At 44.6% G+C, this 22,082-nt stretch overlaps 1 protein-coding gene across 1 annotated transcript in view; it reads right to left on the bottom strand.

Moving 5' to 3' along the window:
• Positions 1-22,082, bottom strand: part of STX8 (syntaxin 8) — a 243,104-nt gene that overhangs the window by 162,909 nt on the left and 58,113 nt on the right. Inside the window, exon 6 of the mRNA XM_008153588.3 lies at positions 15,551-15,643. Coding sequence (XP_008151810.3) covers positions 15,551-15,643 — 93 coding nt within the window. The remainder of the gene's footprint in view (positions 1-15,550; positions 15,644-22,082) is intronic.

Raw genomic sequence — 22,082 nt, 5'->3', positions numbered from 1 at the left:
GGAGGTCCACCAGGGGGTGGGGCCGGCCAGCCAACCTCCCGTGAACCCTTCCCCCAGCTGGACTGGACCGGCCCGGCCCAATCGGCCCAATCAGCCCCGATCAAGGCAGGCTGGCTGGACCCCACCCGTGCATGATTTCGTGCACCGGGCCTCTAGTAAATACATAAACAACTAAGTAAATAAAAATGAAACAGCTGAGGCATGCAGAAGAGTTAAGGACTTTGCCCGAGTCTCATGCTTAATTGCTAAGGCTGTGCTGCAGGCTCCGTGGAATGAAACACAGTGCCCATCATCCAGATCGTACAATAATGTGAAGATAAAGAGAGGTTTCCCCAGCTCCAGGGCTGAGGAACAGGCTGAGTACCCACCCACTCCCTCCCCCACTGAGGACATCGTAACTGGGGAAGTCCTCCAGGCGGCCTTTTCCTTCCGAAGAGCGGGAAGGGGGCCCGGTTACCTGTGGGAAGAGAAGAGCTTCCCAGAGGAGGGCTCACTTTGGAAAAGGAAGCGGGGACGAGGAAGAAAAACAACATGGGAGTGTCCCAAACTGAGAACCCACACACACCCCTGCTTCTCTGAAAGCAGATACCCTCTTCCCGGAGAAGGGGAAGCTGCGCCCACCCCACCCTGCAGAGCGGCTCAGGGCCCAAGAAGATGCCAGTAAGAGTCACCTGCTCTGACCCCTCCATCCCCCCCCCCCCCCGCCCCGCCCGCTGGTTCCAGATCGCAGAGTCCAGGGGTCACCCCTCGGCTGGTGGCAGTCTTGTCCGGGGCCCTTCATCCAGCACAGTAAGGACCATCCCACATATTCTATCACAGTTTAACACAGAAAGGCTCTTGAGTGGATGTTAGATACAGAAAGCACTTCTGGGGAAGGAGATACTTTGTTATATTTAAAAGAGAGCATTAAAGCTATTCCTAAGGAAAACCATCTTATTTCCAACTGAATTGGGAAGTTTGGTTCTTTAAGTAGTTTCTTGTGGAGAAGTTTATTGTCTCCAGTTAAAAATCTGCTCATTTTATCTTTCTCTTAATTAATTAGTTAGTAGTAAGAATTACCAATGTGTGAAATTTTTAAAAGAATAAAACTATAAAGTCTAACTGGTTTTTTATTTTTTTTATTTTTGTTAATCCTCACCGGAGGATATTTTTCCCATTGATTTTTAGAGAAATTGGAAGGGAAAGAGGGAGGGGGAAAGAGAGAAACATCTATGTGAGAGACACATTGATTGGTTGCCTCCCACATGCTCCAAAGGGGGGCCAGGGATCAAACCTGAAACCCAGGTACATGCCCTTGACCAGGAATCGAACCCACAACCCTTTTTATTTTTTTTTGGGGGGGGGGGGGGGGGGGTGTTCACACAATACTCTAACCACTTAGCATCACTGGCCAGGGCTGGTTTTCCTTTTTAAAGTAAAAGGGATGCAGAAGATGCAGTTAGAACATTGTTGTGTCTAAAATAAAGCAAACAATCATTTCCTCTGGGTTTGGGCTTTTTATTCTTATTTCCCAAGTACCTGAAGAGAACCCTTTATGTCTGCTGACAGATTCCAACTGTTTCTGAACAACTATAACTGAGTAATAGCTTTTAAGCACAGAGGCCCTGAAATATACAGCTCCCATAACAATACACACTGAACGATAAAGGGTAAAGAAAAGGAACAATGTTCCACATTTTCACCCCAACTACTAGCAAAGCTCTGCTTAGAAATAGGGGAGAGGCAATATACTGACTTCTTTCCCAGGATTTATAAACATCTTTCCAAAGGTTGGGTTGGGTCAATCACTTCCAGAGACTGCATTCTAGTTTACTCCTGCCCCATGACCTGCTGATTCCTTCTTACTCCACAGACCTAACGGTGTTCAAATGCTTGAAACTGGCCCACTGTGTGATGGACCCAAAGCAGAGGCTCCACCCAGTCCCCCTTCCGGAAGGGCTTTCCGCCCGCTGCTGGGAATGCTGCCAGCAGACGGCCTCGGGCCCTCGGTCGCTGTAGGGTACTTACTCTCTCAAGGGCACAGAGCGCTTGCCGAGGACATGCTCCTCCCAGGGTCTTCCATCTTCACCACGGAGCAAGGCGGAGGTGTAAAGGCCCAGACATGTGAATGCAACATGGGCCAACTCCGACAGACCATTTGGCTCTAGAACGAACTTCCCATGGGGGTGGCTGAGGCTGTCTGCGAGCTCGGCTTCTCCTGCCCATCCTGCTCTCGTGGCCTCCCTCTCACAGGTGTTGATCCCACAGGAAATCCCTAATCAACAGCCTGCACACTCAACTCCCTCCTGCGTGTGCTCCCAACAGAACCCCGTCTGTAGCTCAATGCCTCTATGAATAAGAAAAAGATATTCCATTTTCAAGGTAAGTGGCACATGTTGAATGAAGAGGCTGGAAAAAAACCTTTCATAATTATTTTAGTACTCTTCCTCCTCTATTTGACCTAGACTCCATGGGGCTTTAAAATTCAACCTAGGCCCGGCCTGTGTGGCTCAGTGCTTGAGCATCGACCTATGAACCAGGAGGTCACGGTTTGATTTCTGGTCAGGGCACATGCCCAGGTTGTGGGCTCGATCCCCAGTAGGGGGCGTGCAGGAGGCAGACAATGGATGGTTCTCATCATTGATGTTTCTATCTCTCTCTCCCTTCCTCTCTGAAATCAATAAAAATATATTTTTTTAAAAATTCAACCTAGAACAAGACTGAACAGCTCAACCTGGGTTGGTCTTTTGCATTATTGCAGGTATAGGAGCACAGCAGAATTCTCGATGAGGCACGCTGAGATACCTGGTCAGCCCACAAATGCCCTGAGCGGCGCAAGTAGTACTGCTACCTGGTACTTTAGTGTGTTGTGAGCTCCAGATGCATTCCTATTCACATCTCGGTCTAAGCCCACACCAGTCTGTCTCTGTCTCTCTCCTTCTCTCTCTCTCTCACACACACACACACACACACACACACACACACTCCGTGCCGCTCTTCCTTCACATGGGAAACTGAGGCCTAACTATAGTGGTGCCGGTCTGGTTACATGTACACAAGTGATATAAGATGAAAATCGAATACAGTCACCTCAATAATTTACATCCCAAACCACTACTTCAAGCCCAATCTCTCCATGAGCCCACGGAAACATTTCCCATAAGCACAACTACTCACTTCTTCCTAGATTCTCTGCCCATTTCTGGCAAGAAAAGGTACAAGAGAACGTGTTATTTTTAAAACAAAGCAAAACAAAAATGGCTACTCATGCTCTTTGATTGGATGGCAAAATAAACCTGTAAAGGAGACTCACCCTACTCCCATCCCCAGGAGCTGGCCAAGCTTAGGATGAGTTGAGGAGCACAAGCCCTCCATGAGTCAGGGGTGAAGCCAGAAGCAGAAGTGAGGGCCACGTCTGTGCACAGAGCCTCAAATGATCCCACCCAAGTGACTGCAAGGGGTACGGAAACACCCTGGGTGCCCTGGCGTTCACTGAGTCACAGGTGTGCACGCACACGGAAGCACACTCGAAGGCTCGATATACATACAGGGTGAGAAAAGCAGGTTTATAAGGACCTCTGTGCTCAAGTGTGTTTGCGTGTAGCAAGTAGACTGCCAGAACATGTAAATAATGAAGGCCAGCAACGTGAGCACTATCGAGATTATACCCAAGTGCCCAGAACTGTGACTTTCTTCTGAGTTAATAAAGCTACTGCGATTATCACACCGTTTGTCTTTTTCCATATGAACTGTAAACCTACTTTTGCCCACCCCTCTAGACACTCTAATTGACTAGCTGTTAATTCTTTAATATACAATAAAAGCATTTAAAGTTGTTTATAAATGTCAACCTAATCAAATTGACTGACAGAACACTTTTACCTTTGACCTCAATCCAGTTCCTAAAGTGGACTGGTTTAAAACACTGAGAGCAATTGCATTAATAATAAAAATAAAAGGTCTTTATCACTGCATTCAACATGTTTTCTCTAAGGTTTCTCTCTCTCCTGGCAGTACCGTCCAGATGGAAAGAGAACATCGTGTCCCTGCCCAAAATAAACCGTCAAGACCGCGTCACCTTCCTGCGGCAGCTCCTTTAAGGGTTCTAAATCAACTGAAACTTCTGCTCAGCAACTTCAGTTCCTTTCTCATGCTCTTTCCCTGCGAAGCACTTGGTTCTAATCAGACCACTTCCTTCCTGCTGCTTTGGTTTTTATTACCAAAGTTCTTCAATCCTTTTCACCACCCCATATGCGACACAACTCCCACTTTTAAAAGCACATTCTCGGAGACTCCCAAAGAGAAGTCAGGCTCAGCTAAAAGTCTTCAATAATGAAACGGGTCTTTGAATATTCTAGATGAAACTGGCGAGAGACAAGTTTGTCTCTGGTGGTTTTCACCTTTCTTCTGCATCCCTTCCCCAGAACCCAGCGTCCTCCATCCTTTCGCACACCCGCCAGCCCCGGCAAGTGTAATGACATGACAAATAAATCATGGCTGGTGTAGACCTCCGTCCAGAAAGGAGCTAACACAGCAGGCCTGACTGCTTTTCTTAGAAAGACCCGCTCACAAAGTTGGCTCTTGGCTGGGCGTCTGGGACCCTGAATTTGGGGAGGGTCCCCATCATTAACGAAGAGTGGTCACTGCTCCTAAATTGTATAAACAATATGGTTTATGCCGAACACCTGCTTTCCTTCTGAGAGTCTGGAATTTGGGCAGCTGCCAGGCAGAGGGGGCCTTCATGACCAATACCCTCGAAAAACCCCTGGGCCCCGAGTCTTCAATGAGCTTCCAGTTGGCAACACTTCACAGGTGTTGCAGCAACGCGTTGCGGGGGGATTTAAGCACATCCTGTTGACTCCACTGGAAGAGGCCTCTGGCAGCTCCTGCCTGGTCTCCCCCGGACCTCACCCTTTGCCCCTTTTCTCTTTGCTGATTTTGCTTTGTATCCTTCCACTGCAGTAAATCACAGCCATGAGCATAACTACAATCGATTCTCGTTATTCGTGGAAGGTGTGTTCTAGGAAGTCTCCATGGACACTGAATCAGCAAATACTGCACCACTGTTCCTAAAGGAAATACAAACATGTGTGTGCATGTGTGTGTGTACATTTTATTTACATATAGCTACATATGTGTGTGTGATATACACACACATATATCACATATGGACTACATCTTAAATCCTAAAAACAACTCATTGTGGTAGATTATATTTTTTTTATTTTTCAAGTGGGAAAACAAGGTTCAGGAGTGTTACTTTGGCTTGCTTGAGACCGCCCCCTAACTGGAGCCAGAACTGGGACTCAAACCCCATCTGACCGGCCTCCATCCTTTGGTCATCTCTGGGTGAGAGCAAAAATGAAAAGGCAGAGCACTGCCTTATTAACCTTGGCTCAGAATGTGCGCAATGGATCACTCAAAATTTTCACCTCTGTACACACGCCCGTGAATAATTGCTGAAACACTGCGGGAACTGGTCTGGGGGTTATGAATTTTAGTGAGTAGCAAGTACATACTGAGTTCTATGAGTCCTTCCAGCAAATCACCAAACGTGGAGGTGGTGCCGGGGCTGCCAAGAAGAGCCCCCGGTCTCCCCTTCCTGCAAAGGCACCAAGGAGCAGGGACAATATTATCACTGGGCCCAAGTGGCAGGAGGCTGAGCTTCCGGTGTGACCTGCTCTCTGCAGCGGTGATCACTGTGGCCTTTCCTTTGAGATGCTCTTTGGTCTCATTCTGGCTTTTCTGTCATCCATTCTCCGGTTCAGCTGCCACAGCTGGCGTGAAAGCCTCCCTCTTGGAAGTCCAATAGGAGCTGTGGTGAGCCCCAGGGGAAGGAGGCCTGATGAGTCACTAGGCCGCTGTCCTGGGACCTGAGGATAAATGCCCTTTTCCTTGACAACTGTTTCCACAGCTTTTCCTCTGGAAAATCCTTGCCTCTCATTAGATCGCCTGTCAGCGTGGCCAGGGTGAAGACGAAGGCCTAGGCCTGGGAGGAAGGGATAAAGCAGGCACCAGACTAGAAGGGAGAACTAAGTCCTGTGGGCCCAACCCAGCTCATCATCAGTTACAGCTAGCGGCAAAGCCAGGTGATGAATGCTGTGCATGTGTCTAAATATCGTTTCTGTGCCCTGGCTGGTTTGGCTCAATGGACAGAGTGTTGGCCTGCGGACCGAAGGGTCCCAGGTTGGATTCCAGGCAAGGGCACAAGCCTCGGTTGTGGGCTCGGTCCCCAGTAGGGGGTGTGCAAGAGGCAGCCAATCAATGATTCTCTCTCATCACTGATGTTTCCATCTCTTTCTCCCTTCCTCTCTCTGAAATAAATAAATAAATAAATAAGTAAATAAATAAATAAATATCGTTCTGCAGACTCAGCAAATGCAAAGGATATGGGTTCCTCATGTGCCCAGAGATTTGGGCAGCCCTGCCGATGTAATGAAACCTCAGAAAAGCTCTTCAACACTGAGGTCTGGGCCAAAACTGGTTTGGCTCAGTGGATAGAGCGTCGGCCTGCGGACTCAAGGGTCCCAGGTTCGATTCCGGTCAAGGGCATGTACCTTGGTTGCGGGCACATCCCCAGTAGAGGGTGTGCAAGAGGCAGCTGATCCATGTTTCTCTCTCATCGATGTTTCTAACTCTCTATCCCTCTCTCTTCCTCTCTGTAAAAAAATCAGTAAAATATATATATTTTTTAAAAAACTAAAAAAAAACACTGAGGTCTGGGAGCTTCTAGGCTGGAGGACACACTGATGTGCTCTGGGAGGGTGACTTACATGGAGAAGGCACACCCACCTCAACACCCTCCCTATCTACTCTACCGTTTGGCTTTCCTGAGATGTATCCTTTACAACAAAATAGTAGCGTAAGTATAGCATTGTCCTGCATTCTGTGAGTCGTTCTCGTAAATTACTAAATCCTGAAGGGGCTCGACGGAAACCCAGTGTTTGCAGCCAGCAGGCAGAAGTGATTGGGGACGCCGGGACTTGCAGCCGGCATCGGAAGGGACAGCAGTCTTTTGGGACTGAGCCCTTAAACCTGTGGAATCTGACATTAACTCCAGGTAAATAGTGTCACAATTGAATTAAATTATTGATGTCAGAAAATTGTTGGGATGACACAACTGCTCTTGCTCTTCTCTCTCTCTCTCTCTCTCTCTCTCGCTCTCGCTCTCGCTCTCTCTCTCTCTCCCAGCAGCCCCATTACTATAAACTAGTCCCTTCCTATGGATGAATAATGAATGTTCTGATGACCGATTTTATATTCACCACGTACTTAATACCATTAAGTGCATGGAAAATAATCACCTTGCATAGCTCTAACTGTCTTATCTTTAGGCAAATTCATCTCTAAACACATCAGATGATAACTTGCAGGTATTACTCAAACCACAAAGCCCTAGAAAACAAGACTAATTACAAACTTGTTTAATTGAAGCTTCCAGAACACGTTTCAGCAAAACAACTTCTATAGATACCATGACCTCATAAAAAATATAAACCCACTTTGAGCTCAAGACAGTAGCATAAGCATACAGAGCTGCCCCCTTCCTTCCCAAGACACAGTGAGATGCCAATAACGACGTCTGTGAAAGAATGAACCTGTGGTGGCACTGAAAACACGAAGGAGTGCTCTCAGTAAATAGGTCATCATAAAGTCTTTCTTCAAAAACGAAGATAATTGGGACTGTACTGACAAATAAAAACTGAAAAAAAAACGTGACTTTAAATACATAATCAAAGATAGAGACAGGGGTTCTTTTTTCCCCGACAGAACCCGGAGAGTCTCCCAGCTTGGGGTCCACTGCGACTGGGAGCCAAAAATGGTCTACAACATGGTTGCCAGGCAAGAATCGGGGCAGTGGAGGGAGAGTCATGCATAGAGCAGCTGAGCCAGTGGCCCTTACCCCTGCCCTGTCTGTGGGCCTGGCTCCGAGCTGGAACCACTGGAGTAGCTCTCTCTAGAAAGGAAGGTTTGGTGTTCAGGCTGGCGAGTGAGTCAAAAGAAGAGCCTCTAGGATAGACACAGTGGGGAAAAGAAATAAAATAGATGCCACCCCAAGGTTAAAGTTCTCCTTACCTGTGTAATTTTGGGGGAAGCGATACAACAAAGGGTCTTGAATCTGCTTATGTCCTCTTCTACTGACCACACCCCCGAAAGGGAAATTTGCCTCCTGGTCTATCCTGCCCACTTATACTGAGTCCACACCCAGTCCTCCCATTCAAGAAAGAATGTCTGGGGTCAATGAACCTACCTAAATACCAAGAAAGCCTATGTCAGCTGCCTCTATTCACTGACATGGTCCTTAATTCATAAATATGAAGTCAATGAAGAATTAGCAGATGTGGAAGGAAAAGCCCACAGCATGTGTACAAGTTTGCTAGAGCTGCCATAACAAAGTACCAAGCCAGGGTGGCTTAAACCACAGAAACCTATCTTCCCACAAGTCCAGAGGCCAGGTGTAGGAGGTCAAGTGCAAGACGGGTTTCTCCTGAGGCCCCTCTTCAGCCTGCAGATAACCATCCTCTCCCTGTGTCTTCCCTCTTAGAAGGACATCAATCATACTGAATGAGGGCCCACCCTAATGATGGAATTTTAACTGAATTACCTCTTTAAAGTCACTATTTCCAAATACTGTAACATTCTGAAGTTTTGGAAGTTAGGACTTTCAACATATGAATTTTGAGGGGGCATAATTCAACCCATAACAGAATTAAAGAAAAAGAATGAGATGAACAACCCAAACTTTATCAAGAGGAAAAAGAAATATCGCGAGGAGCAGAAGGAAAATTTTAAAGTTCTAACTAGTACCATTTAAAGGTTGAAAAGATTTTACAACCTTAAAAACATATTCTGTAAAAAAAAAAAAAAAAAAAAAGCAATGTGAGCATTAAAGCTTATTGGTGCTTAAAAGTATAGTTCTCAAAATTAAAAAAATATCAATTAGAAGAGATGAGTAGTAAAATGGCTATAACAATTTTAACAGAAACCAGTAAAACATGTTATTAAATCAAAATAAAATATTGACTGGAAAAAGGGGAGCTTCAGTGTAAAACAACATGAGAGATAAGTTTGACGGAAAGTTTAAGAATTCTAGACTTGACTTATTCAGTGATATTAATTTACTTTAGACTTTGTTAGAAAAATGTAAATTTAGGTATGCTAGTTAAAAATATAAGGGTGGCTGTGGCCCAAGGCAGGAGGCAGAGCTGAGCATCTCCTTCTTGGATGAGGATAGGGGAAATTCATTTTCCCATAAAACTGCCATTTCCCAGCTTCTGGTTCTACGTGGGGAGCCCACGTTCAGCCCCTCACAATGCACAGGGACCACAGCCTCAATGCCCCCTCTGCATGAGTGTTAGAATGCTCCATTCTAACTTAGAGACTTCCATTCCACTTGCCGCTACAGGTTTGTGTCTTCATTTCCAACACCTGAGAACTCCTTTTCTTGCTTCCAAACTCAGCTAAGAATGGGAAGCCAATTTTTAAAATACACAGGTGGACAAAGGGAGGTATACAGTTGTGAGTATGTGAAACACAGAGTGTATCCTTGTATTATTATTAATCAACTAGAGGCCAGTGCACGGATTCATGCACTGGTGGGGTCCCTCGGCCTGGCCTGCAGGGATCGGGCCGAAACCAGGTCTCTGACATCCCCCAAGGGGTCCCGGATTGCGAGAGGGCGGTTCTCGGGTGATGCACCCCGGAATCAGGCTCCCTCCTCTCTGTGGGTGCGTCACCCGAGAACCACAGCTGCCAAGTCACCGCAGCTCAGCAGCTCCTGCGTTGAGCGTCTGTCCCCTGGTGGTCAGTGAACATCATAGCTATCAGTCGGAGCGTCTACCCCCTGGTGGTCATTGTGCATCATAGCTACTGGTCAGACGGTCGGATGATCACTTAGACTTTTATATATATAGATTATTGGATTATTTTCCATACAAACAACTGTAAACCTCCTTTTGCCCATCCCTGTATGTCATCTAATATTTCCATGTGTTTGGAAAAGGGAGTGGTGGGACTCACCCTTCAGCTCAGTCTACCATTTTGACCAAAAGTCTACACTGAGAATAAATAGAGTTAATAATAAAAAATACATTTAGAGCGCACTATCCTAAGAGCTTCATGTATCAACTCATTTCATCTTCATAACAACACTATAAAATAGGCACTAAAGTCCCCATTTTAGAGACAAGAAAGTTAGGACAGAGAAAGAGGAAATAACTTGTTCAAGGTCTCAAGGTCACATGGCTAATATGTATCAGAGGCAGTTTGCCCCTTACCTGCTAACTATCCCTGTGATATTCACTTGTGCTGTTCAACCAATATTGTTGGTGCTCCTCCCCCCACAACATGATACATGAGTATGATTATACCTCCTAGTATAATCACTGGTGGGGGCACATGATTACCTCTGACCAATGAGTTGTGAATGAAATTGGCACATCCCTTCTGGGCCAGAGCATATAATTGCAGGTACAAGACCCTCCAGAGCTCTCTTGCTCTCTGGCACGGTGACCAGCCATGTTTGAAATGGTGGCTATTCTGTCAGCCAGGGATCCTAAGTAACTATGCCCATCACTGACCCAACCTGAGTTGGTGTTTTATTCCTGCTATAAACACACACGTCAGAAGTCTGCCATGAGCTAAAACCAGGTGTCACCAGGGCTGCATTCCTTTCTGGAGTCTCTGGGGAAGAATTAAATTTCCTTGCCTTTTCCAGCTTCGAAAGGCTGCTGGCATTCCTTGGCTTGTGGACTCCTCTACCATCTTCAAAGCCAGCAACAGTGGATGGAGCCCTTCTCACATTACATTACTCTGAACTCTAACTTCTACCTCTGTCTTCCACTTTTAAGGGCCTCTGTGATTACACTGGACCTACCCAGATAATCCAGAATAATTGTCCTAAGGTCAGCTGATTTAGCAACCTTAATTCCATCGGTGACCTGATGCCCCTTGGCCATGTAACCTAACATATTCACAGGTTCTAGTACGTAGACAACTTTTTTGGGGGGCGGGGGGTGGGTACTCTTCTGCCTACCACAGTACTTTATACCAATCACATCAGCCCTTCTGGGGTGAGGCCCAAGCATCAATACTGTTTATAGGTTCCCAGATAATTTCAATGTGCTGACAAGTTTGAGAACCAGTGCCCTTGTTGAATATGTGGAGAGAATATACTTAGTCCTCTACTTTCATATTGCCTCTCATGTTTGCACGACAGATATAAACCCCACACATGCACAGAAGAACATCACACAGTTACACACCCATGCATCTGCTATCCTAGTCACAGTCGGAGACTCTGTTCATCACATTTTAACCCCATCCTTTTCGTTTCCTCCCTGCCTCCCAGTCCTCATCTTCCTTCTAGCCCCAGATGCGTGCATGTGTACATAGACAAACATGAGGTATTTTTCCATTCGTTGCCAAAATAAGCTATTTTCCCTGTGGTGGCCTCCCAGAGAGACTGAGTTACGCTGGTGGTTTTCCAACATGCACATTTGCTCCTCAGAAATGGGGCAGAGTCAGCCATTTTCTTTCATAGGAACCGAGAGGCTCTGAGGATAAAAATTATATTCCTGCTCGGACTATAATCAGCTGCTTTTGTATCTGTAGGTGTTGAGAACAGGGCTGCAGCCCCCACCGGACTGTTACTGTGATCTGCGTGTGCACTGAGGAATCTGGACAGTGGAGAAGGACACCACTTTTGTTGTAAATCTCTCTATTCGATTTACTGACCTACTGAATTATTCTCTTGGTTTTCATTAAATGAGAGAAACAATGGGGTAAGATAAAGGCCAACCAGGCCATTTTGGAATCAAGTATCAAAACCTTACTAACAAAATACATTGTACTTAGAACATAACCACAAAGCTGAAGGGTCAAATTACCATCAATTTAGAAATTCAGTTTCCAATCTCCTCATACAGAATTAAAAAGGGCCTGACCAACACCAGGGATTATCCTGTTCATATGTCAGTGACCAAGCCTGATGAGGGCCAGGGTGAGCAGTTTAGTGGCAATGCCAGTGAGGGGAGACCTAAGTGTGCAGTGGACCTGGGGCTGGTCGCTGGTGAAGGTGCGGGTCGGCAGGAGAGTGCAGCGGAGGCCAAACCAAGGTTGCCTCATACAACAGAGTTTAGTGCTTCAGTTCAAGGTGAACTGCACGGGAGGCTGGGCACAGAGGGCTCCATCAGACTCCCCAGACACTGTTCATAATGAAGAACTGTGGTGCTGGTTTACTGGAAACGTCCTTCAAGTTCATGCCCAAGAGGACAGGGCCTTTTGAAAGGAACACAAACGAGAAAATAAACGGGACTGAACTGACTGAAGTAGGTGTTGCTGAGACCTAATCTGGCATTGGCCAAACCTTCAAGCAGGGGTGGGGAACGCCTGGCCCTCGGGCCGTATAAGGCCCAAGAAATCACTTGGTCTGGTCTTGCCAAGGCAGTAGGGGTGAGTTAATTAAATGTCTGACCAAATACAGCAGGCTAATCTTTAAGTTGATAATTTTGTATGGCCCATGAATGATATTATAAATATCCACATGGCCCTTGGCAGAAAAAACGGTTCCCCACCCCTGCTAAAGTCAGCACCACAAAGAGCCACAGGCACAGTTCTGGTGGATAAAACAGCTATTTCACCAGTCTCTGCCAGTGTGTGCCAGTCCCCATCATTCTTTTTGATGCTCAAATATCCCAAATTCGGCCAATCCTCTTTATGTATCTCTGTCAATCTTTGCGCCTTTCCTTTCCTGAAAGAAACCAAGGTGATAAGGAAGACCACTGTCTCAATAGCATCAATACTGGGTTTGAGGGGACCAGTGTGTCCTTTGAAAGAACTACAAAAGAACTACTATGCTCCCTGAAGGACACAAAATGATCAAAGATTTCATATACTTACCAGTGAACTACCATTATAAAGGTATGTTAGAGCCCGTCAGCTGAATTTTCATGTTGAAAGGTTAGGAAGGTAATGTGGTAGGCTGAATAATAAATATATACCCTCATCCTGATCCCTGGAATCTGTGAATGTTACCTTATATGGAAAAGGGACTTTGCAGGTGTGTTAATAAGTGAAGGATAAAAAAGGGGGAAGGATTAAGATATAAAATTGCCAGCTACAAAAATAGTCACAGGAATGTAAAGTACAACATAGGGAATACAGTCAATAATATTGTATGGTATCAGATGGGTACTAGACTTATCAGGGTGATCCCCTCATAAGCTATATAAATAACTAATCCCTATGTTGACCTCCTGAAACTAATAGAATATTGTATGTCAGCTATAATTGAAAAAAAGTAATTATAAATTAATTAAGTAAAGATGGGAGATGCAGAGATTACCCTGGATTATGTGGCTGGGCCCTAAATGTAACCACATGTCCTGATAAAAGGGAGGCAGAGAGGAATTTGACACAGAAGGCAATGTGACAAGTGAAGCAAGGTGTGTGGTGCTGGCTTCAGAGATGAAGGAAGGGGCCACGAGCAGAGGGATACAGGGAAGGCAGCTCTAGAAGCTAGAAAAGGCCAAGAAGTGACTTCTCCACAGGGCCTTGGAAGGGACACCTCAATTTCAGTCTAGGGAAACTCATTTCAGACTTCTGATCTCCAGGACTGTAAGGGAGTAGGTGTGGGTTGTTTTAAGCCACTAAGTTTGTGATAATTTGTTGGACTAGCAATAGGAAACTAACTCAGGTGTGGCCTGGGCTTTGGGAGTTTTAAAAGCTCCCCAGGTGATTCTAATATTCAGCAAAGTACAATAACTACTGAACTAGAAGAAAGACTAGATAAGGACATGCTGGTGTGGTTGCTTATGTGGGAAAAATGTATGGGAAGTCAGCAAGTCACCTCACCCAAGAATGAACCATCAATCCTTAACCATCTACCCACAGATTACTACACAGCGGCCTATCCAAGCACGTCATAGGATGGGCATGCTTCCCCAGTGTGGTGTCCCTTCTAGTCTGACCCACTGCAGATGCTAAGTTTCCTTGGGATAAAGAACAATTACACATATGGTAGGCAGACTTTCTACAGAGCTAACTCTCTTACCGACACCACCTTTCACGGGAGGAACGGGCCAATGGCTACATTATATGCAAATACATGAATCAGCACATTCACGTGAACACTATCAAGAAAAGGACTAAACTATCTTCCTCTCTGGGCTTAAACTACGAAAAACCACTATTAGGATTGTACAGATGGAGAGTTTTTCATTTGCTTTAGTAATCTATTTACTTACGATAGCTTATAGGTGGAAATTGTTTATATATTATTTATGTGGGAACAAAGTAACTCATTCTTCATAGAGATCCAGAAATGTACTACTTGTACAATTTTGCCAGGGGCAGCCCTCCCTCCAGAGCAAGCATTTGCCTGCTCCTGGGGCTTCCTCATACCATGGTTCATGTTAAGTTTACCAAAAAGCCATTCCATCATGAGCCTCCATAGTACTATCACCAACAGCCAAAACCCACAACCTCTTACTTCTTACTTTTCTCTCCCTACTTTGTCTTCTCCAGAGAGGAAGCTAGTGAAGTAGAAAAGGCAGTCACATGAGAATCAGAAGACCTGTTTGGAATTTCAGTTCCATCCCGTGTAAGTGATGTCATGTTAGGAGTCCCTCAGCCACTCTGAGCTCTGTCTCTAACAAACAGATACCATTGCCTTCACAGTGTTGATGAAATAAAACAACACAGATGAAACTGCTTGGCACATAGGAAGAACTTCATGAGGCTCAGCTTTCACACATCACCCTATGCTGAAGCTTCTCACGTCTCGTCTTCCATCGTCCTCTCATGAGCTCTGGCCCTGTATCTCCCACTGTCTCCTCAATGCTCCGGCTCGGATCTCACTGGCATCTCCAACTGACATGTCTAAACTGGATTTATGATCTGCACTCACAAACCATGACCCTCCAAGTGCCCTGACCGTGTCCATCAGTTAAAGTGCCCTCAGTCCCCTGCCCCATCCTTTCTTCTCCATTCCTACTGCTCCCCTCTCATTCAGGCTCAGAGCCTCGCAGCTCACACCTCCAGCACAGGAGCCTGTCAGGTGAAAGCTCTGTCTCTTCCAAGCCAGCCTGCTTGTGGCCTGCAAATGAGTCTCGCTTCAAACAGATTCACCACATCAAGCCCTGGATAAAGATCCTCAAGCACTTTCTCGCCCTGCAGCTGGTATCCGTGACGGAAGAGGAGCCACTCCACCGGGCATGCAGAGGACAGTCCCCACAGCTTCCCTGTGCCTCCCGTCAGCGTGCAAGGCACTGGGCAACTTCACTACATCATGCATGAAGGAAAGCTCTCAGAATAAATGGATCGTTAAACAAAGTATTTTTAAAAGCAGTTCCAGAGAACTGGAAATTTTTTTTATCAAATTTCTTTACATAGTATTTAGTAACTACAATCTCAATCTGCCACAAGCCACCCTCAATTGCATTAAATATAATAATCCATCGATAGTAAACCACGTTACATGTTTTGTAATATTGCAATCATTTAACAAATATTCAAGCCTTCAGTATTTATACTAAGTAGCAAATGTGGTCAATCTCAGAGATGTTCTTACCATTCTGTTCCTCCAGCTCATTCCCAATCTCTTGCCCCATTTGTTTTTGGCGACTTATGATAGAAGAAAGGGCATCGAGGCCTGCATCCTGTTCTGAAAGAAAAAGTAAAACACTCAACTAAAAACCAAAGGAAACCATTTAAAGCCCAGAAATATACCCAGGAGTATAACACAACTCAATATATGATAAAAATAACATTTTAAATCATTAGGAAAAGGAGAAAGAAAACAGTTAACATTATTGGAACAAAATGAAGAAAAAAAATTAAGTTCCTACCTCATACCTTAAACTAAAATGACTTCCAGATGAATTAAAATTTTAAATATTAAAAATGAACATAAGATTTGACTACATAAACATTTAAACTTTCAAATATTTGATACATAAAGAGCATGTGCAAATCAATAAGAAAGACTTATTCTTCTAAGTTTTAAAATGGGCAAAGGATATAAATAAGAAATGAAAATGAAAAAGAATGCGAATACGCAGGGTTAACTAAGTGTGAAGAACTAGAAGCTCCTACGCACTGTGTCATGGGAGGACAGTTCACATACCTTTCTGGAGAGCAAATTGTGCCTACCTTTTTATCTGTCAGCTCTATGTCTAGAAATGTATGTAAGAAAGCATCAGACCACATGCAAGATGTACATCCAATGACATTCCCTGATACATCGCTTCCTGTGCTAGTTATCAATGTATTACCTCTCAGCTCCAAGTTGACCCCCTTTTGACTGCTCTGTGAAAACGGACCTGGGTCCTTTAAATATTTTTCCCTTGGCCATTTTTGTCAGAAAGAGGGGACTACAGAGACATCACGGGAGGAAAGGTTTGCTTCCTGCCTCCAGCCCGCTCTCTCGCCAGGCTCCCACAGCCTCCCAGCTTCTCCAGTGTCCTCCAGCACACAGAGGCCAGCAGCGCCCCAAGGTCAGCAGGGCACCCCCTCCATGGGCAGTTTCTGAACAGAGTGCCTCCACTTAGACACTTCCCCATGAATAATACCCCTAGCATCCTAGAGGGCAGATTCCAACAGGTTCCACAGCCTGGCTGCAAACCACAGTGACCTCTCTGAAATTATTACTCTAATGTCCTGTTAGCCTATCTAATAAAAGCGTAATATGCAAATTGACCATCACTCCAAGACACAAGATGGCCCCCCCATGTGGTCAAAGATGGCTGCCCCCATGTGGACACAAGATGGCCACCACAAGATGGCCTGCAGGGGAGGGCAGTTGTGGGCAGTTAGGGGTGACCAGGCCAGCAGAGGAGGGCATTTTGGGGAGACCAGGCCAGCAAGGGAGGGCAGTTGGGGGGGGGAGGGGGACCCAGGCCTGCAGGGGAGGTCATTTGGGGGGACCCAGGCCTGCAGAGGAGGGCAGTTGTGGGGAACCAGGCCTGCAGGGGAGGGAAGTTGTGGGTGATCGGGCAAGCAGGGAGGGCAGTTAGGGGTGACCAGGCCATCAGAGGAGGGCAATTGGGAGAGACCAGGTCTGCAGGGGAGGGCAGTTGTGGGTGATCAGGCCAGCAGGGAGGGCAGTTAGGGGTGACCAGGCTAGCAGAGGAGGTCAGTTGGGAGAGACCAGGCCAGCAGGGGAAGGCAGTTGGGGGTGACCAGGCCTGCAGGGGAGGGCATTTGGGGGGGACCAGGCCTTCAGGGGGGGTAGTTGAGGGGGACCAGGCCTGCAGGGGAGGGAAGTTATGGGTGTTTAGGCAAGCAGGGAGGGCAGTTGGGGTGACCAGGCCTGCAGGGGAGGACAGTTAGGGGCGACCAGACTGGCAGGGGAGGGCAGTTAGGGGCTATCAGGCCGGCCGGGGAGCAGTTAGGCGTCAATCAGGCTGGCAGGGCAGTGGTTAGGGGGTGATCAGGCTGGCAGGCAGAAGTGGTTAGGGGCAATCAGGCAGAGGCAGGCAAGCGGTTGGGAGCCAGCAGTCCTGGATTGTGAGAGGGATGTCCCAGATTGGAGAGGGTGCAGGCTGGGCTGAGGGACACTTCCCTCTCCCCCCCCCCCCCCCCACCCACCCCGTGCATGAATTTCGTGCACCGGGCCTCTAGTAGTTAATAATTCTGTATACTAAACTTTCAACCCTCTTTCTCCTAATTGGACCCACACTGATACATTTATAATAGTGAAAAACTGGAAACTATCCAAATGCCCAAACACAATGATTTGTTTAAAAATGTGTATATAGCCATATAATAAAACACTACAAAGCCATTAAAAGTGATATGGTCCATGGATATTTTGATGTTGAAAGAAATCCATGATATGTTAAGTGTAAAAATGCAGTACATAAAACAATAAATAGTAAAAATAGAATTTTTGTTTTTTAAAATGTATTGCTTTTCTAGATTGTAAAAATTTAAAGAAAAAAGAACTCAAAGTACTTTCTTTAAAATTTTATATTGGTTTGTTCTTTCAGTCTCAGTAATCTCTTTGTAAGAACCATTTTCTTTGCTTTCAGGTGCATTTGGAAGAACATTCTGAGGCTGAATCTAAGGATTCTTTCTACCCAGGCAATATGCCAGATGAGGGTAACATGCCAATTGTGGCTTCATTTGTTGACGGGGTTCTTTTCATGACTAGTTCACATAAAGGCATATCTTCAAAAGCAGAAATCACAACGGTCTTCTTATGCAAGATCACATTAACATTGACTTGTATTTTTTCCTAGTCTTTTTATGGAATTAAGCCATTACGCTTAACTCATTAATTCATCTGGAATTTATTTAAACTAATGGTGTGAGGTAAGGACCCCTTAGTGACATTTTTTGACACTACGTATTTTTCAAACTATACAAATGACCTGCTTTCTCCAGGGATCATTCTAAGGGACCATTTTATAGCAAAATCTCTTTATAATGAGGTCCTTTTGGTCTTTAGTAACAACCTCTTGGATAGCTTCCAAGATAAATCTATCATCAACCTAGTGCTGCTATAGGATGACCAATATTATAGCAAAAATCCAAATGCATCCCGAAAAGAATCTACATATAGAACTCAGGGTCAAGAGTCAACATGAATTAAAAGGTAAAACAATTTAAAAAGAGGAAAGAAGATTCTTCTACAGTTTTCAATTAGAAAAAGAATCATTAACGTTATGAAGTTGCTTTATCTAGTAGAGACACAGATTGTGAATGAAAAATAACTATTCTGCACTCTTTTCTCTCAACCTTGACTCATGATATGGTCTAACTATCTAAAGGTTTTCTTTCTAATGCAAAACAGAAAGAGGGCTAAACATTCTGCTAAACTGAAATCATTTCTGTAAGAACTTAGCATCTCCTCACTGTGGTTAAGTGCGATAACATTTTCATTCCACAATCCAAAGACACAGACAGTCCAGGGAACTGAGACACTGCATATGTGATGATGATATTGATGACCTGAGCTTCTCCAAACCCTAAAGCAGCAATTCCAAGGGCATGCGGTATGGTCATCTTAGAGACAATGAACCAAGTAAAATATTGTACTTACAAAAATATAAACAGACAGTCATGCAGAACCATGCAAAACTATGATGTCATACTGACTAGCTCATTACTGTCATCTGCCCTACCCTATCACATATCCCAAGTCATTATATCACAATAGGTCATTTGCAACATACAACAGTCTATTAATCATTCTTCAATTTTATAATGATGTTAATTTTTTTTAAATGGGTAACCATTGTGATACGTAGAATAATGTGCCCCCCAAAGATTCCTATTTCCTAATCCCTGGAACCTGGGAATATATGAGCTTGCTCAGCAAAAGGAACTTTGCAATTGTGATTAAGATTAAGGCATCTGAAATGGGAGATTATTCAGATTGTCCAGGTGGACCCAGTGGAATCATGAGTCCTTAAGACAGAAACCTCTTCTAGCTGCCGTCGCAGGGAGACATGAAGAAGGATCTGAGAGATGCATCTACAGGCTTTGAAGACTGAAGCAGGGAACAACGAGATGGTTGGCAGCCTCTAGCAGCTGGAAAAGGCAAGGAGATGCCTTCTCTGGAGCCTCTATCAAGGAAGCCCACACCTCGGCCCCAGCCCAGAGACCCACAGTGACCTTCTGACCTACGGAACTGTAAAATAATAAGTTTGAATTTTAAGTCACCAAATTTGTACTAATTTATAATGACAGACTAGAGGATGAATACAATCATTTTTTTAAAATCCCTTTGGAATAATTAGGTGTTTGGAGATTTTCTATCTTTAGATATTCAGAAAAGCCATCTTCTAACTAAATATCATGTAATTGTGGGAGGACTATCTGGTGGCTGCAGATTAAAAATAAAGAGTCATCATACTGTGTTCTTACCAAAAATAACAAACTTGATCCTGATCAAGCCACTAAATCTAACTACCAATTTACAGAAAACATGCGGGACAAAGGAATATTTTAATATATGGGCATACAAATAGCAAGATCTAGATGATGGGAAACTACACGGCAAATGACCCTGTTTCTTCAACCAAGAAAAGGCAAAGAAAAAAGAGAGAGAGAGCTGGCAAAGGAACCTATCTATTAAAGGAACCGAAGGGACATCAATTAGTTGCAATATACAGACTATATTCAGATCATGAATTGAACCACCTAAAAATAACAAAACCAAACAGCATGGGACAATCAAGGAAATCTGAACACTCGATGTTTGATTATACTATGGAATTATTGTGAACTTGCTAAAGGTGATAATGGCATTGTGATTATATTTTTAAAAAACAGTCCTTATCTGTTTAAAACATACTTTAGAGACATATTCTGGAATATTCACCCATGAAATAATACCTGAGATTTGCTTCAAAAATAATTCATGGAATAGGTAGTTGGGTAGACATAAGGATGAAACACAATGGACTATGAATTGATAATTGCTGTAACAACTGATGACAGTAATGAGCTAGTCAGTATGACATCATTATCTTACTCTCTCTACCTTTTTGTTTGAAATTTTCCACAGCAAAAAATTATCAACATTTTAACAAGTAAATAGAACAAAGGGGCAGTTCTAAGAGCTGCAGCCTCAGGCCCCTGACGAAGCACAGGACAAGGGCCCCTAGGGCTGGGCTGTGTCTCCATTTCCTTTGTCTTTGTCCCAGTTCAGAGCCCCACTGGTGGCACAGCGCAGGTACTTCATAAATGATGTTAAATCAAGGACTAACCAAAGAGACACCTAGGTCTGTAGAAGAAATTTAGTCTCTACTAGACCTATGGAAGGCCTTCTTGTCAATACAAGACAGCCTCCTAAGTGCAGGTAGTAGAAAAGTCATTGAGAGAAGCAATGGAAATTCTCACGTTTTACATATAGAAGGAGCTCTCCCTGGATAAGGAGAAGTAAGGAACAAATGAGGAAAAGATTAGGTCAAGCTGGATAAAGTTAATCACTTTCCCAGCATTGGAAAGACTTTTAGAGCAAGATCTAAGAACAGATGATTTTATTTTGAGATTTTAGTGGAAGATTCCTGGTCTAGGTGATAGTTACAAGAAGAAAAAAAAGTTGTCTGTGAAGTAAGGATTGCAAGGGTTTAAAGATTAGCTACTAAGACTTGCTGGTGTGAAATGGAGTCTGGCTAGCCACCTTCCCACCACTATTCTACATAAAAATATTTAGAGGCCGAAGAACACAGAAATCTAGAAAAAACATGTGGCTTTCTGCTGGAATCCAGAAAGGACACCTATAAAATAACAGTTAAGAAAGCCCATCAACAAAGACCTCCTGAGTGAAGGGAGAACAATACCTCACCTTCTTCAAGGTCTGCCGTCGACTCAGAGACAGGGGTCTGTATTAATCAAAAAGTTACCTTCCCTTGTTCTATCTGGGGAATTTCTGAGGTGATCTAGAGATTGTCATCACCTCCTCCATCTCATGCTTAATGTCCATTTGTGCCTCAAATTACAGCATGACTAACACAGAAGCCGAGACCGGCTGACTGGCTGCACCAAAGCCTAGCTTCTAGCTTAGGCAAGGAAGGCATTCGTTGCCGAGGCCAAGATCTGCCAACAAACTGTTATTTTAGGACGATTTTCAAAGTGTTTCTAAGGGTCAACTAAAGTACAGAAAGGCTAACAGAGTATATGGGCCAAAGGAAGTTAGAAATGACCCTTCACGGTGCTTTATTTTTATCTGGTGCAGGCCCTGGTGATGAAACAAAGCCATAGCAACCTCAGCACATTGCCAAGATTCTTGAGGCAGAGAAAAGGCCAATAGGGCTTCATGTAAATTTTTACTTCCATTTTTGTGTTTATCCTTGAAAATCAACTGCTAGGAAAGCAAAGAGGGATACAGCATTCCAAAACACGAAGGTAAAAGCAGAAAAACAAACTGACCTACAGTATGAGCTGCTACTCTCATCCATTCCTTCCCCTCTCCACCCTCCAACAAACCGCCAAGGCTTCGCAGCGCAATAAGGATGCTCTTTGTCCCAGAGACTCACTGACAAAAACTTGCAGGTGGCATCCGCTCACACTGAACGTAGCACCTTCCCGGTGACAGGGATACTGTACCTAACTGAGAACAGCTTTTCCTGGCACAAAGCCACAATGCCAGA

This window comes from Eptesicus fuscus, chromosome 20 (assembly GCF_027574615.1).
Source record: "Eptesicus fuscus isolate TK198812 chromosome 20, DD_ASM_mEF_20220401, whole genome shotgun sequence".
NCBI lineage: Eukaryota > Metazoa > Chordata > Mammalia > Chiroptera > Vespertilionidae > Eptesicus > Eptesicus fuscus.
This window is presented reverse-complemented; position numbering and strand designations above follow the sequence as displayed.